Source organism: Chelmon rostratus, chromosome 12 (assembly GCF_017976325.1).
Source record: "Chelmon rostratus isolate fCheRos1 chromosome 12, fCheRos1.pri, whole genome shotgun sequence".
Lineage (NCBI taxonomy): Eukaryota > Metazoa > Chordata > Actinopteri > Chaetodontiformes > Chaetodontidae > Chelmon > Chelmon rostratus.
In genome coordinates, this window is record NC_055669.1 from 21,266,547 (window position 1) to 21,280,273 (window position 13,727).

Sequence of the window (13,727 nt, forward strand, 5' to 3'; positions counted from 1 at the left end):
ATGAATTGCTTCATGAGCTGGATTAAAGAGTCTAGCGGGCATTGTACGTCCCGAAGGCCGGAGGTTCCCCACCCCTGACTTAGACCTACGATTTCCCCTTTTATTCAAACAATTACTTGATGAAGCCGTTATCCCAAATTAATGTCATTTGAAGACATCAATTTGGATTCTGACAAATTGTGATCGGCCTTTTTGTTGATGAGGATTGATTGATTAACCCCAAAGATATTGTTCAATTCATTATTGTAGAATAATCGTTCATTGTATCCCAAGAATGCAACAGATACTCATGCTGTGACAGAGAAACTGGGTTTGGTACCCACAATACTGAGACGGTATAAGGTGCCAGATGAAAGTCACACAGGACTTGAAGCAGAATGTCTGATACTGTGTTAAGGTTGTTGTCCTTTGACACATGATGGTGAGTACATGCTGCTCCAGGCTATGGCTCAATCTCAGCAGCACCCTCTTTTTCATCTTTGACACTCCTGCAGAGATCCACTGGCCGCAGGGACCGCTCCTCATTCCCACCCCCTACCCTGCCTCACCAGGAATTACAATCAAAATGCTTCAAATCCTCAAATTGGCGCTCAGTCTGGGCTCAATCAATGTGCTGTGACTAAAGATTATCATTCTTTCCACTTTTCCCGTTCTGAAGATGGACTCTTTGTTCTTGTGCTAGTTTGTAGAATTAAGGATCAATACTATGGATTTCCTAGACGAGCCCACCAAGTTTTCTTTTTCAAATCTGGCCTGCAAAGTCCTGTCCTTTGATGAAGCAGAAATTGCCTCCACCTTCCCAACAAATATCCACCACCAGTGCTGTGGTTTTCAAGTCCTGTTCGGCTGATGGAGATAACGTTCACATCGGTTTAACGATTTCTTTTCTTTTCAAATGGAGAGCCCGGTCGGACAACACACTGATGAATCACACACTTAAGAGGATTAACCCGCAAGTGGTAACACACCAGGCACTAAAAGATCAGTAATTGACAAAGACATGCACAAATATCAGGCTCCATGCCTTTGACTGTCACGTATTTTAACACCTCCCACTGCAGCTCGAGCCGTGTTTGATGCAGCTGGCTGCAGCTCGCTATCTGTGCTATGAAAAGTAGGAGACACAAACCCTTAAACGCTGTCTGAGTATTAAATTCCCCTGTCGCCTGGCAAAAGGGACCCACGCCATGTAATTAATACATTTAGCCAAAGCACCTGACAGCGCCATGAGTAGATATTTACAGTGTTTACATGCACACATTAAAATGTTTGCTTTAGTTTTGTGAAGTGGGTGGCTGTTATGGGAATAGGGCATCTTTGCCTGTGTATATGGCTTCTTCTCCTCAATGCTGCATATGTTTAATACAGTGCTTGTATTTTGTCTGCTTCCCCAGTTCAAAGTGTGTCCCAAGAGTCAGTGTGTGTCCACTCCAGGCCACCGTACTGACCTTTTCCTCAGGGACCCAGGAAGTGTCCTCATCACAGATTTCTTTGGAAGCGTCCGCAAAGTCGAGATAACCATGGAAACCATCAGCTTGACCGACCCCATCAAGCAGGTGGAGCAGAGGTAAGCTCAGTTTATTTGTTGTTTTATGATACATCACAGTAATAAGCCAATAAATGTCTTCTCTTGGATCTTAAAACCTGACTTAAGGTAGGCTACTAAAGGTGGATTGGCCTTTTCATTTAAGGCTTAACAGATAAGTGTCTGCCTTTTAAATATCTTTTTCTTTTACACGCGTGTTTTACTTGATTCCTCTTTACCTTATATGATAATATTTTAAATCCCAAATACACAATCACAATAAACACTATGCAAAATGTATCTTGGAAGACCTGAAAAAAGCAGAATGATATTATAAAGTACAGGAAATACCATTACAGTGGAAATAATAACTGTAATCCTGGTGATTTAGCATCACTTTTAGCTCTACAGTGAAGTCATTTTGGAGATGGATTAGGAACTACCTGCATGTAAAAACCTTAATTGAGGTCAGCCGCTGTTTGTTTTAACTGAAGTGCTGCTGGCAAAATTCATTTTGTGTTCCCAACTAACCAGACTTCGATTTCAATTTAGAACACCTTGCATTAGTGATATTGATTTCTCTTCTAATGATGTGTTGAGTGGCCTGTTTCTCGGAGAGTAAACGGCACATTGGGTGTCGCTATGACTACCCTTTAGTCCCGACCACTAAATTGAGATTCGGGGATTGCTTGTAGGGCTGACCAATAATGTGACTGTTCAAGGTAATGATATGGCCCATTCTGGCAGTATTTCCTGCTATTTAGAAGCAGTACCAGCATCATTTTCACTGCAAAGTAGGATCATAATTGGACATTTTTCTTGTCTGGTTTCTGGCTATAATTCAATAACTCTTCAGAAGTGGCGTTGAGTAAGTGCCAGTGTTTCTGATAGGTTATCTATGGCGCCACCCGGTGGTAAGCTGGACAAACCTTATCCAAGTGGAATTTAGTTCATTCTTTCATCAGGATGACACATGCTGTGATAAATACATGTGGCCACTAGGTGGCTGTAGAGATCCGTCACACTCATCTGCTCAGCATCCTCTCAAACTGGTGACATATTTGCTTTCTCATATTAGCCAGTTCCCAGACACACTAATCCCATAATAAGGACAATCATGTGGAGTTTCAGGGAACACACAGCTAAAGCATGAAAATGCAAACAGTCCTCCATATATTGACTCATTATGCTGCGGGGAAGGAATAGACTGCGGTGCTGTACAAACAGATGTGATAGAAATTAAAACTTTATTCACGATTAAGCCCCCCCCAAAATTAATTTCATTACGATGGGATTTAATTGTACCACTGGGAGGTATTACAGTTAAAGAATCTAATGTGGTTGGCTGCTAATTAGTAATTAGAGGCAATTGCCACACTGATTTTAGTCACTGGCTATTTTGGCCTCAGGCTACTCAGTCATTTGACACAACTTCCCCTGTTACTTTATTATCGATTAGGGCCAACACATCAGCTGTACTGATCCCAATGCAACAGAAACACACCACCTCTGTCATCGAGCTGGCTGTTGCCCTAAATCAGTCCTAGAGAGACCTTTTATCTCCAATTCTGATGTAAGACTCCAGCAATCCCCTGATTCATTTGATGTTTAATGGAGCTAAGTTTACTGATCAGCAAAACACAAGTTGCATCTTTCTACTGTTAAGAATGATAGAAAATGATGCTGTGAAAGTTCAAAGATGTTTGGGAGGGTAAAGGCACTTTGCGTCATTTTTATCACGTTAGAGTGTATTTACCATTACGTGCTGGATGAGATTAATATTACATCGAGATGTGGGTAGTAATAATAGGTTTAGTATAGAGGGATATCCTGCAGGAAAACCGTGACTTTCTTCCCCAGGATGCTTATCAAATGTCATTTAATTTCATTATGTGTAGAAGAATCTAAAAGCTGGTGTTTTTAAGGTGACTGTTTGGCAGTGTTTGATCTGTGCAGCTACACATAACAGTCAGGCTATACAAATGCAGATGCACCTGTCAAATGAAATTTAAATAGCCCATTTGACAATCGATATAATAGAAATCTGTAATTGATCTTTGGGTGGAACTTGGGTTACAGTTGCTCCATTCAAGAACAGAAATGCATGTAAGCATTGAGAAAATATAAGAAACAGAAAATGCAAAAATCAGACATGTGTAAAAATATGTACTTTATACAACAATATACAACAGTGTAAGTAATATCACTGAGAAATGGGATCTTTAAATGCGTTAAATGTAAGAGTAGTATAAGTGAATAGCAAATATTAGTTGAAATGTACAGTATAAATGTAGTATACCAGAGTATACTGGTATTGTATTGCATAAAATTATGGTGCTGTTAAGTCAGCATTGCACAGCTGAAAATATAAATTCTAAACAGATTATGGGGTTATAGCTGCTGACAGGGGTGAAATGAGTCCAAGAGCTGGTCTACTGACTCTGAGTGTGTGACACTCTGAGGGAGGAGTTGAAAAGTTTGATGGCCACGGGCAGGAATGACTTCCTGTGGCGTTCTGTGCTGCATAAAGGGTGGAATGAGTCTCACACTGAAAGCACTCCTGTGCTCGACCAGCTCGTCATGGAGTGGGTGGGAGACAGAACACAGAACCTGGACAGCACGCTCCTCTCGGACCAGAGTCCGGCTCCACCCCCACAACATCACTGGCTTTTGCAGATCAATTTGTTGAGTCTGTTGGCGTCCGCTACCCTCAACTCCACTGCCCCAGCACACAACAGCAAACAGGCGCGCAGTGGCCACCACAGACTCATAAAACATCCACACCCACAAAACTGAAATTGTGTGCTAAGATGATGAAACTCAGTGACAGAAAAGCCAGTTTTATGCTCAGAAATGCAGAAATACAAGTGTCTCTCTGGATTTAAATTATGGGAAAAGACCAGGAAAAGTGCCAGAAATGCTGTAAGTAAATGGACCTGTGATTATTATTGTAATATGGGATGAAACATCACACATGTGCTGTGGATGGGATTAAAACCACTTTCTAGTAGCAGTGAAATAATAAGTCCATTAATCAATTAGTCAGTCAGAGGAAATAAACATTCCATCAATTAATCCTGTCAGTCATTTTTGCAAAATGCGAGGACTCGCTGCTTTATTTGTCATATATATGATATATTTTGGCTTTAGACTGCTGGTTCGCTGAAACAAGCAATTTTAATTTGTCACCTTAGGCTCTAATTATAATTGGCATTTTTCACTCGGCCTTTTTTAATTGGGGAAAATCAGCAAATTATCAGTAATGAAAAATAACCGTGAGTCGCATCCCTGCTTACAGTAATCATCCCACCTCCATTAATATATAAATCAAATTAGAAAATAGAACATGACTTAGGCTTTCGTCTAGTGAACTTGGTCAAAACCTTTGCCAGGATCGTCCCCTGCACAGACACCACTCGCACAACCTCGCCAGTGCTATTATTTAACTTAATATTAACGTTTCATAAGACCTAAAAAAAAAAAAAAATGGGTTGTAGGGAGTTCTGTGTGTTCCCACGGAGAGAAGATCACAGATGTCCTCCGAAACAAGCTGTTATTAAATATAGTGCTGCTTTAATCCACTTTTGTCAGCTCATTCGGCCCCTCAGACAAGTGGAGGAGGATATTTAGAGAAGATGGGTACATACAGCATGTGTCTCGTTCTCTTGCTTGCTTTCCTCTCTCGCTCTCATGCCTCTCTTATTCTCTCTGCTCCCCTCACCCATTTCTAAACAGCCGTTTTCTTGCCTCAGAACAGGCTCTTCCATTTAGTGAATTGTACTTGATGGAGAGGACATTTTAATGGACCCCCTCAATCCTCTTCATTATATGTAGGCGTTACTGTGTAACGACACTGTCTAGTTACTCCCAGCCATAGGTGCTTGTTGACCAAACGTGTCTTGCTGGGGGTTTCGAGGCTTCGAGCTGAATTTATATCCCACAGAGTTGTATTGTAAATTTAATCTAATTTGTGACCTGCAGGATTGGATGGACTCTGCAAAAGCTACTTGGGCTATTAGTAGAGCAGATGTTAAAAGGAAATTTGTTTGACCTAAAGATGGCAGCTGGAGAAAGCAGTGATACCAGAGCCGGGGGTGGGGAAGGTGGGGAGGGGCGGTCACATCCATTTGAATCCGCTAAGTGGATTGAAAAATCCTCTCCAAAAATCTCTTTATGGAAAATAAAGTGGAAAGTGGTTTGAATTGAATTAGAGCTCATCTCTTGTGCTAAGTGAAAAAGGCGGCGGGGGGGGGTGGTGGTATCGGCGGCGAGACGTCGGTGCTCTCAGTGACATGTTTCCAGTAGCAGAAAGAGCTCGGAGCACATAGAGAGCTCAGCAGGAGATCGTCTCCCGGCCTGTTTTTTCTTCTGTCTCTGTTCCTGTGCATCAGAGCAACTTCTGCCCTCCTGCACAGACGTGGTGAGAAGACAGAAGGAGCAGAAAACGGGATAAAGAGCGCGAGAGCAAAAAGCCAGGGAGAAAAAATGTTGAGTAGCTCTGAGAAAAGAAAGAGACGAAAAGGAAGAAGGAGAGCAGCTTGCTTCACACAGCAAGTGGTTGGAGGAGAGCCACGGTGGTTAACTGGAGGATGTGGCCCCCCCCTTTGTCAGCAGCTGTCTGACCTGAACTTTCTTTGATTAGCCAAAAACAGCCACTCAGTTGAGCCTCCTCTCAACAGTGACCTTTAGCTGACACTCTTCCTGATGCTTTGTCACACTGTGATGTTGCAGACTTTGGAGTCTTCCATAAATATACTGTGTATATGGAAGCTGCAATCATTTCAAAGCTGCCGGTGGCAAATGTGGCGTGTTGGTGGATTCAAATAGTTGTAATGGGACTGAGAAGTGATGAAACTGTCAGGCATAACGTTTTTTTGACTGTTTTGTTTTGCTTGCTTTCTTTATTTTTTGTCACGTGTTTTTGTTGAAGTTCTGTTAGTGTTCGGAAACTTGACGCAGTTTCTCGTCAGGACACAGAACATGATAAACCTACAATAACATATAGGTTAGCAGGAAGACGGTGACAAAACAGGCTGATAATTATAACAGAAAAAAACATAATTTCAATAAAATAAACATAGCTACTAGCTAGACTGGTCTTCTAAGACAATTCAGGAGCTAGCATATGAAGGCTGCACAGGAAAATCTGCAAGCTTATCATAGGGTGTGTGGTTGATCTTATAATGGCGTTTAAGAAGAAATACCTTGAGCACTGAAAACACGTCTTTTTACATAACACATCACTTTATCTGCCTGCCGAGGTCCAGCCAAGTAACAGTGGACTCATTTTTCCTGAAACCCCCTTTTCTTATCTACATGAGACGGTGACCTTTCCATCTCACTCCTACATTAAACTGCCGAGTTGCTAGCTTAAGCTAACGACACTAGCATTAATGACAACGTAATTTGCACGGCATTCAGGAGGTGCCACTCGTTGCCATGCAACCAACAGCTTTCTCCAAGTTATCAATCCCGACCTGACAGCTGGCTCAGTATGACGCGTTCACCGAGTGGTGTATTAAATGTAAGCTGTTGAATGTTAAAGCATTGAAATGGTCCACAGACGATTAGAATATAATGCATTTTATGTCATGCTTGGGGGCTGCACAAACCATTTCTGATGAATGTTAGGGAGTTATCTGAGGGAGGTATCACAGACTTACCATTACTAACAAGGGCTGATTCCAGAAAACGGACCAAATTTTTTGAAATTTCTCAATTTTGTCCCTCAGAACTAATTTTTTCGGGGTGGAGGGTACCCGAAGAGTCATTTAGCTAATACTGCACTGAAGGTGGTTCTTGTGTTTTCCAGTGTTGTATTTAAGTTTTAATTCATCACTCAGTTGTGAAGATTTCCAACACTGAAGAGGGTGTTGCTGTGATTGAGTGAATCGGCCAGTTGTAGCCAGAGTCAGACATTTTTCTGTGCTGTGCTTTTAATGTACGAACCCACTTTTTGATGTACGAATGTAGCTTAAAAGGATGCAACAGGTGATATTTACAGTTTTTTTGTTTCTGTCACCAATTCCCACTAAAAGACCAGAATCGATAATGGTCTTGTCTGTGAATACTTTGATGTTCCACGCTGTGTGTTGCTCTCATCCCCACGCCCATTCATTTCATTTTTTAACAGACTCGGTAATTAAGCCGAAAACAGCTGGGCACTGCGGCGTTTAGCGAAATAAAGCAGGAGTGAATTGTCTACCTGTTTGGGGTGCTATTTTCAGATGCAGATTTAGTGCTCTAGTGAGTATTTACAGCAACAGGATGATGTTTGTGGGATTGACTCAAAATGAACCACTGTGCTTATGTGTATCATTAATGCCATTTTAATGGTTTTTGGACATCAGTGGAAGCAGAAGAGCCCTGTGTGTTCTGTGTCCTAAAGGTCACAGGTTTAATACATCTTGTGTCACATTAACTAATGTCTATCAGCTGCCATGTCATGACCTTTCTTCAGCGCCCTTGAGCAAGACACTGAACCTTAGCTTACTTCATTAATATAAAATGCTGTTGCTAAGAGCATTAGTTCAATGCTTTAAATGTAAATGGGTTCATTCCTAACCCACAATTCACATGTATTTTATACCGTCTGCTTTCCTAAAAGTATGAAAAGAGTCCATCTTTTACAGTTTCCTCCCCACATCAGGTTATTCGTTATTGTTCACTGGCCTTGGGTACAAGGACACACATCCAAAATTTTCCAGCTGAGTGTTAACAACATTTTTTTTTGTGCTTATTTTTCTGGGCATTTTTTGCTTTTATTGGAAAAAACAGTGAAAAGGCAGACAGGTAACAGGGAAGAGAGAGGGGTGAGACCAACAGACAAAGGTTGCCCGGCTGGGATCGAACCAGAGACGAGTGCGGCCGTGCGGCATGAGCTGTAGCCATTCAGCAGCCAAGGCGTCCGTGTTAATACGTTTTCTGAAATGACTCTGGCTCTGCAATTCAGTTGCTTAGAAAACATACAAAAGTAATCAATGTGCAAGCTTAGTGACTGAAGAGGCACATATTTTTTCTGCGGTAGATGTAGAGACCTGCAACTCTTAAATACAAATGCATGGTTTTCTCCACAACCCAAAGCCTTTTGCTTTCCTCTTGAAGAGTTCTGTCACAAATGTCAAGCTCACCACCTGTCACCCAGCTGACAGGCTGTAGCACTTAAAGGGGAAGTCCACTGATTTTACACGTCGTCTTTTTACCGTTAGTGGGAGGTGAACCTCGCTTTTCCAGGATGCCCATTTCATACCCAATCATGATGCTATCACCTGTTACCAATCAACCTGTTCACCTGTGGGATGTTCCAAACAGGTGTTTTTGGAGCGTTCCACAACTTTCCCAGTCTTTAGTTGCTCCTGTACCAACTTGTTTGAAAATGTGTTGCTTCATGAAATTCAGAATAAGCATTTATTTAAAAGAGCCTTGTTTCATTTTTTTTTTCTGGAATCAGGTAACTCAGCGCCACAAGCTGAGGCTGAATTTTAATTTGTATTTATTTAAACTGGCACAGAGCTGCCAAGATGATGCACCATCAGAGTAAACCAGAGAAATCTTTAAAGGGTGGGATGCCGTGGAGAGCTCGTGTTTGCCGTGTAGCAGCAACAACAAACATCGTCTGTATTTGGTTGTTTACCTGCTCAACAAATATAACACCAACCCCATGTGAGAGCTGAAGTCGACTCTGAAGCTCCCACTTTCATTGATTGTACTTGGACTCATTAGTTCTTTTAAAACCCAAGTGAGTGTCAGAGTGCACCATGGGTAGTTCAGGGGGCCTGGGAATTTGAAGTTCTACTAACGCCTCAAAAATAGTTTCAGTAAAAAGGTGGTGAGCAGGTTGCTGAAAGGTGGATTTTAGGTGTAGTATCACTTGTTTTTCTTAACTTTAGGGATTTTTGTGATATACACAAGATCCATTACAATCTCATCCATTAATGTCAGGGTGATTTTTTCCACTTATCAAGTGGAAAAAATGGGTTCATTTGCATCAGTTTGCACTGCATATCATTGACTCAGCTCTGAAATGTTCTGTCAATCACACACACCTCGGCTACACACTCACTGCCAACAGCAACGCTGGAGTCTGTTCGTCTTCCTGACAGCTTTTCTTCATCCCTGAATAATGGGGTCCCATATAACAAAAGCTCTGTTTTCAAAAGTTCATGTTACTTAGTTCAGGTAAATGCCAAAAGAGTGCTGTTTTGTGTGTCTTTCAGTCCTGTGAATGGAGAGCTGCAAAGAGAGAAGTACTCGTATGTGGACCAGCTGCCGGTGTCTGAGATCATCCATCAGGTAAGAGACCCATATAAACACCCGGGTCAGTTAGGGACACTCGAAACGCACGAACAGGCCCACGTTTATATCATCCAGACATTTTCAACATCCACTTCTTTAGCGGGAGAACGTCAAGTTTTCGTGTTTGTCATCTCCTAAGCCTTCCGCGTAGGCTGCCATTTATTCGTGCTCCTGTGTTTTTGTTATTCGAAGTGTGTCCACGCTTGTCCTTAATTTGGACACGGAACAGAAAGTTATGTGCAACATCGACCAACTGATTCTTTGTGTCGTTTCCATGGCGACAGCTCTAAGTGTGAAATGTAAGTGCCCACTGGTCTCAGTGTGGAGGGGCCGCCGTGAAATCCAGCAGAATGGATAGGCAGGATTGTGGCGAGGAATTGTGCATTCACCTCATTCCCAAATGGATTGTGGCTTTCTGTCGGGCCGACCTTCACAAATGAACACCTATTCCTTCTCATTGCACCTTTAGAGCGTGTGCTCTGCATTCAGAGTAGATGGTCTCGGGTCCTGTATCGCACTTGTAAGATTTTCCATTATGAGCCTATTAAAAACACTATTTCAATACGTCCCCTTCAACTCAGAAAAGTAAAGAAGTCACATTAATCTTTGCCACAGGCAAGCGCGGACATTAGTGTTGCTTACATTTGGAGTTCAGCTGCCTCTGAGAGACCCACGCTTTAAAATTCTGAGAGTGGACACATTAACATGACCATCTACACAGTATTACCCAATGCAACAGCCCTTCAGTAACTACTAAGTTTGTGAAGTTTATGGTAATCCGTTTTGCTGAGACTGTGTGAGAGAAGGGTTATTTCTGCTCTGTTTTAATGGCTGAAGAGGTTAAAGTGAAATCCAATACAGCTAAAGCTTCAGCAGAAAAGTCCCGCTGAAAGCTATATAGGGGTAGTGTTTATTACAGAACCCTTTTTTATGGAGTGCATCTTATTGTACAGGCGTTTCTTTTATTGCGTCCAGCCCTTGCTAATGTACACAGTGCACTTATAATGAATTTTGCATTTCCCAAATGAGAGTATGGGCAAAATAGTTAGCATATTTTAAATGAAATGTATTCACTCCCTCAAGTCAGGCCAGTTTAGGCTGCTCTAATCAATATTTTTATTTGAACAATGGATCCAATGACTGCTTGTATGTAAAAGTGGTCACTCATTGTGATGAATTCATAGCCAATTATGTCCCACTTGTACACTTACTGTCTTTCATCCCATTGTCTTGATGTTTTGATTCGCTCTCAGCGCCCTTGTCAAAGTTGTTTTCAGCAAAAAAAAAAAAAAAGTTCTAATGAACCTTACGCTACCTGCCCAACACCAAACAGCAGACTAGCAAAGTTATTGACCGTCTGGTGAATCATTTAGCAGCTAAAGGGCCAGATATTCCTCTCAGGAGGAGCAACTTGAATTCATCAAGTGGACAAAAACACGACTCCAAACGAATGATGTTGCTCCGGGTCTGATTGATGTGCATCCGAGCAATCAACTTTATTAGAATGATATGCCAACAATAGTTAAAGCAGCTTTAAGTATGTTTATTTGATATCATGCACTTGGTCATATCTATATATGTGTGTGCATGCATGCATGTGTGTGTTTGTGTGTGTGTGTGTGTCAATCTGTCTGCAGCTAATCTTTCATGCTACCAATAACTGCACATTGTCTCCCCTTCATTTCACTGCTCTCATGCATACACGCTGCCCTGCACTCCCTGTTTCCCACCCATGTACCACCAGACACACCTGGCAGAGATCTGCACTCTGCTGAGTGCACTCCTCTGGTTGTTCTAGAAATTCAAATGCTGTAGTGCTCATACCAGACAAGTATTCAGTGTTTCACTGTTTTAAGCCAATAAAAATTACCATTTGGGCACCAGAGCTGATTCACTCCGACTCCAGGTCAGCTGTGCTCCACCAGAGATTTTCTGTCTGTATTCAAGCTAGATGTGTATCATTTTTTGTCATTTTAACAAACACAACTGTTTTTCAAGAGTTCAGAAGTCATAAGAAGCTGTATCTGACTCAGTAAATCCTGCTATAATCATGCTGTCTAAACTTCATGGGATGTCTGAAGGCAGACTATTCAAAGTGATGGTTTCTCTGAGGAAAGGGTGGCGATTGAGCAATTGTTTCTCTGTAAATGCTTAAACAGTTTCAAATCTGGTCTTGTGATGTTAGAGACAAATTAGGATCAAAGTAGTATTGTGGCGTTTCCAGAACAATGGTCCCCACTTCCCTAAATATTGGTAAAATTGTGCCTTGGTTGTTTGGATTAGTCAGGAAAAGTAGAAAATTGTGATGCCCCCAAAAAGGTCAGTCATTTGTTGCTTGAAAGGCTCCTGGTTCAGGTTTCAGTTGGAGTTGCTGACATTTGATTTGACAATGATGTTTGTCTCCTTTATTTAGATTGATGCTGAAATATTGCTGATGATATCAAAGGTCACGTCCAGCTGGACTGAGAGAGTGGTAAAAAAAATAAAAGATTAAAAATAAAACCAGCTGAAAAAGCCTCCGGTCCCGCTGCCGGAAACATCACTGGCTGACATCGACTTTGTGTTAACAAAGGGGTCGGCGTGACTCCGTCCAGAGAAATGACCACAGGCCTGAGCTCTGTCAGATGCTTATTGAGTATTGTGATGGGAAGTGGGAGGGGTCTCCACACCCAGCGGCACTCTGGGAAATTGATTGCAGAGGACTGCCTGAAAAACCGGGCAAACGCAGGCCAGTTTTAGATCTACTGCCCGCTGCTCACATAAGATTGCCCTGTAAAGTGTTCCCCTAATTTTCAATACACAGAAGCAATCACGCTATTGAAAACTTGCTCGCTCGCACAAACACACCCCATTTAACCTGCCCTGCTTGCTACTCGGCTTCATATCGTGGCTTACTCTCTCTTTGCCCCTCCCTGTCTTTTCATCTGTATACATCTTTCCCTGTTTTTACGTCTACCCCCCCCCCTACTCTTTTTAAATGCACCCACACGTACAACACACAAACACACTTGTCAACCCGATGACCCCTGCCAGAGATTTCGATTATCGGCCAGCACTCCTGCTGGGCTGAAGATGGGAGTCCTGACAGACTGAGTCATCTCTCTCCCTCTCACCATAATCCATCTGCACTGCAGCAGAACCACCAATGTCCATGAGGCCTATTGACAGCTCTCCTCTTTTTGATTAGCTGTCATATTGTGCGCACAACTCTCTGAGATATCTTCATGCTACTGCGGCAGCGGCCTGTGTTGTTCGCTGATCAGGTGCACTCATCTGCAGACCTAGATGTGACATAACCTCATAAGATGTCTGAAATATTACACAGTAATATACATATAGTGGCTGATTTGAGTTGTGTTGTCAGCAAAGCAAGTCTCACTTTGTTTATCTTCTGAGAAAAACATTTTTCCATTTGCCAGCAGACCAGGCGACGGCTTGTAAATAGAAAAGTCATCAGTGTGACTGACAGTGGATATATAAGGCCGTGCTGTATGGCGTCTGTATACAAACTTCCCCTCATTGTGTACATGGATGTGTGTATGGGAGGACTTGATTAATGCCCTGTCACCGTTGGCAGTTGTCTCGCTAGCGGTGACAGGGTGAGTCCCCTCTTCCTGCCACCTTCTCTTCCCAACCTCACACATCTCATCACATTGCCAACGCCTAATCACAATATGTTCAGTTCTGGAAATAACTACAAGGAGCTCCTTTTTTCCCCCCACTCTCTTGTGTATTGTGCTTTTTTCTTGCCTCGCTGCTGTGAGTCCTGGTCTCTGGCGTCAAATTGTTATTTGTTCTTTTGCCAGCTTGATGCCACACCATATGGCTCCAGAGAATTGAAAATGGAAACACTGAAAATTAATGCTTTGCCTCCCTCCCGTCTCTCGCCAAATCCCCCTTCCCTCAC

At 42.3% G+C, this 13,727-nt stretch overlaps 1 protein-coding gene across 1 annotated transcript in view; it reads left to right on the forward strand.

The window, feature by feature from the left end:
* The window catches only part of pigk (phosphatidylinositol glycan anchor biosynthesis, class K), a 30,282-nt gene that overhangs the window by 7,627 nt on the left and 8,928 nt on the right, over nt 1-13,727 (forward strand). Inside the window, exons 9-10 of the mRNA XM_041949178.1 lie at nt 1,395-1,567; nt 9,742-9,817. Coding sequence (XP_041805112.1) covers nt 1,395-1,567; nt 9,742-9,817 — 249 coding nt within the window. The remainder of the gene's footprint in view (nt 1-1,394; nt 1,568-9,741; nt 9,818-13,727) is intronic.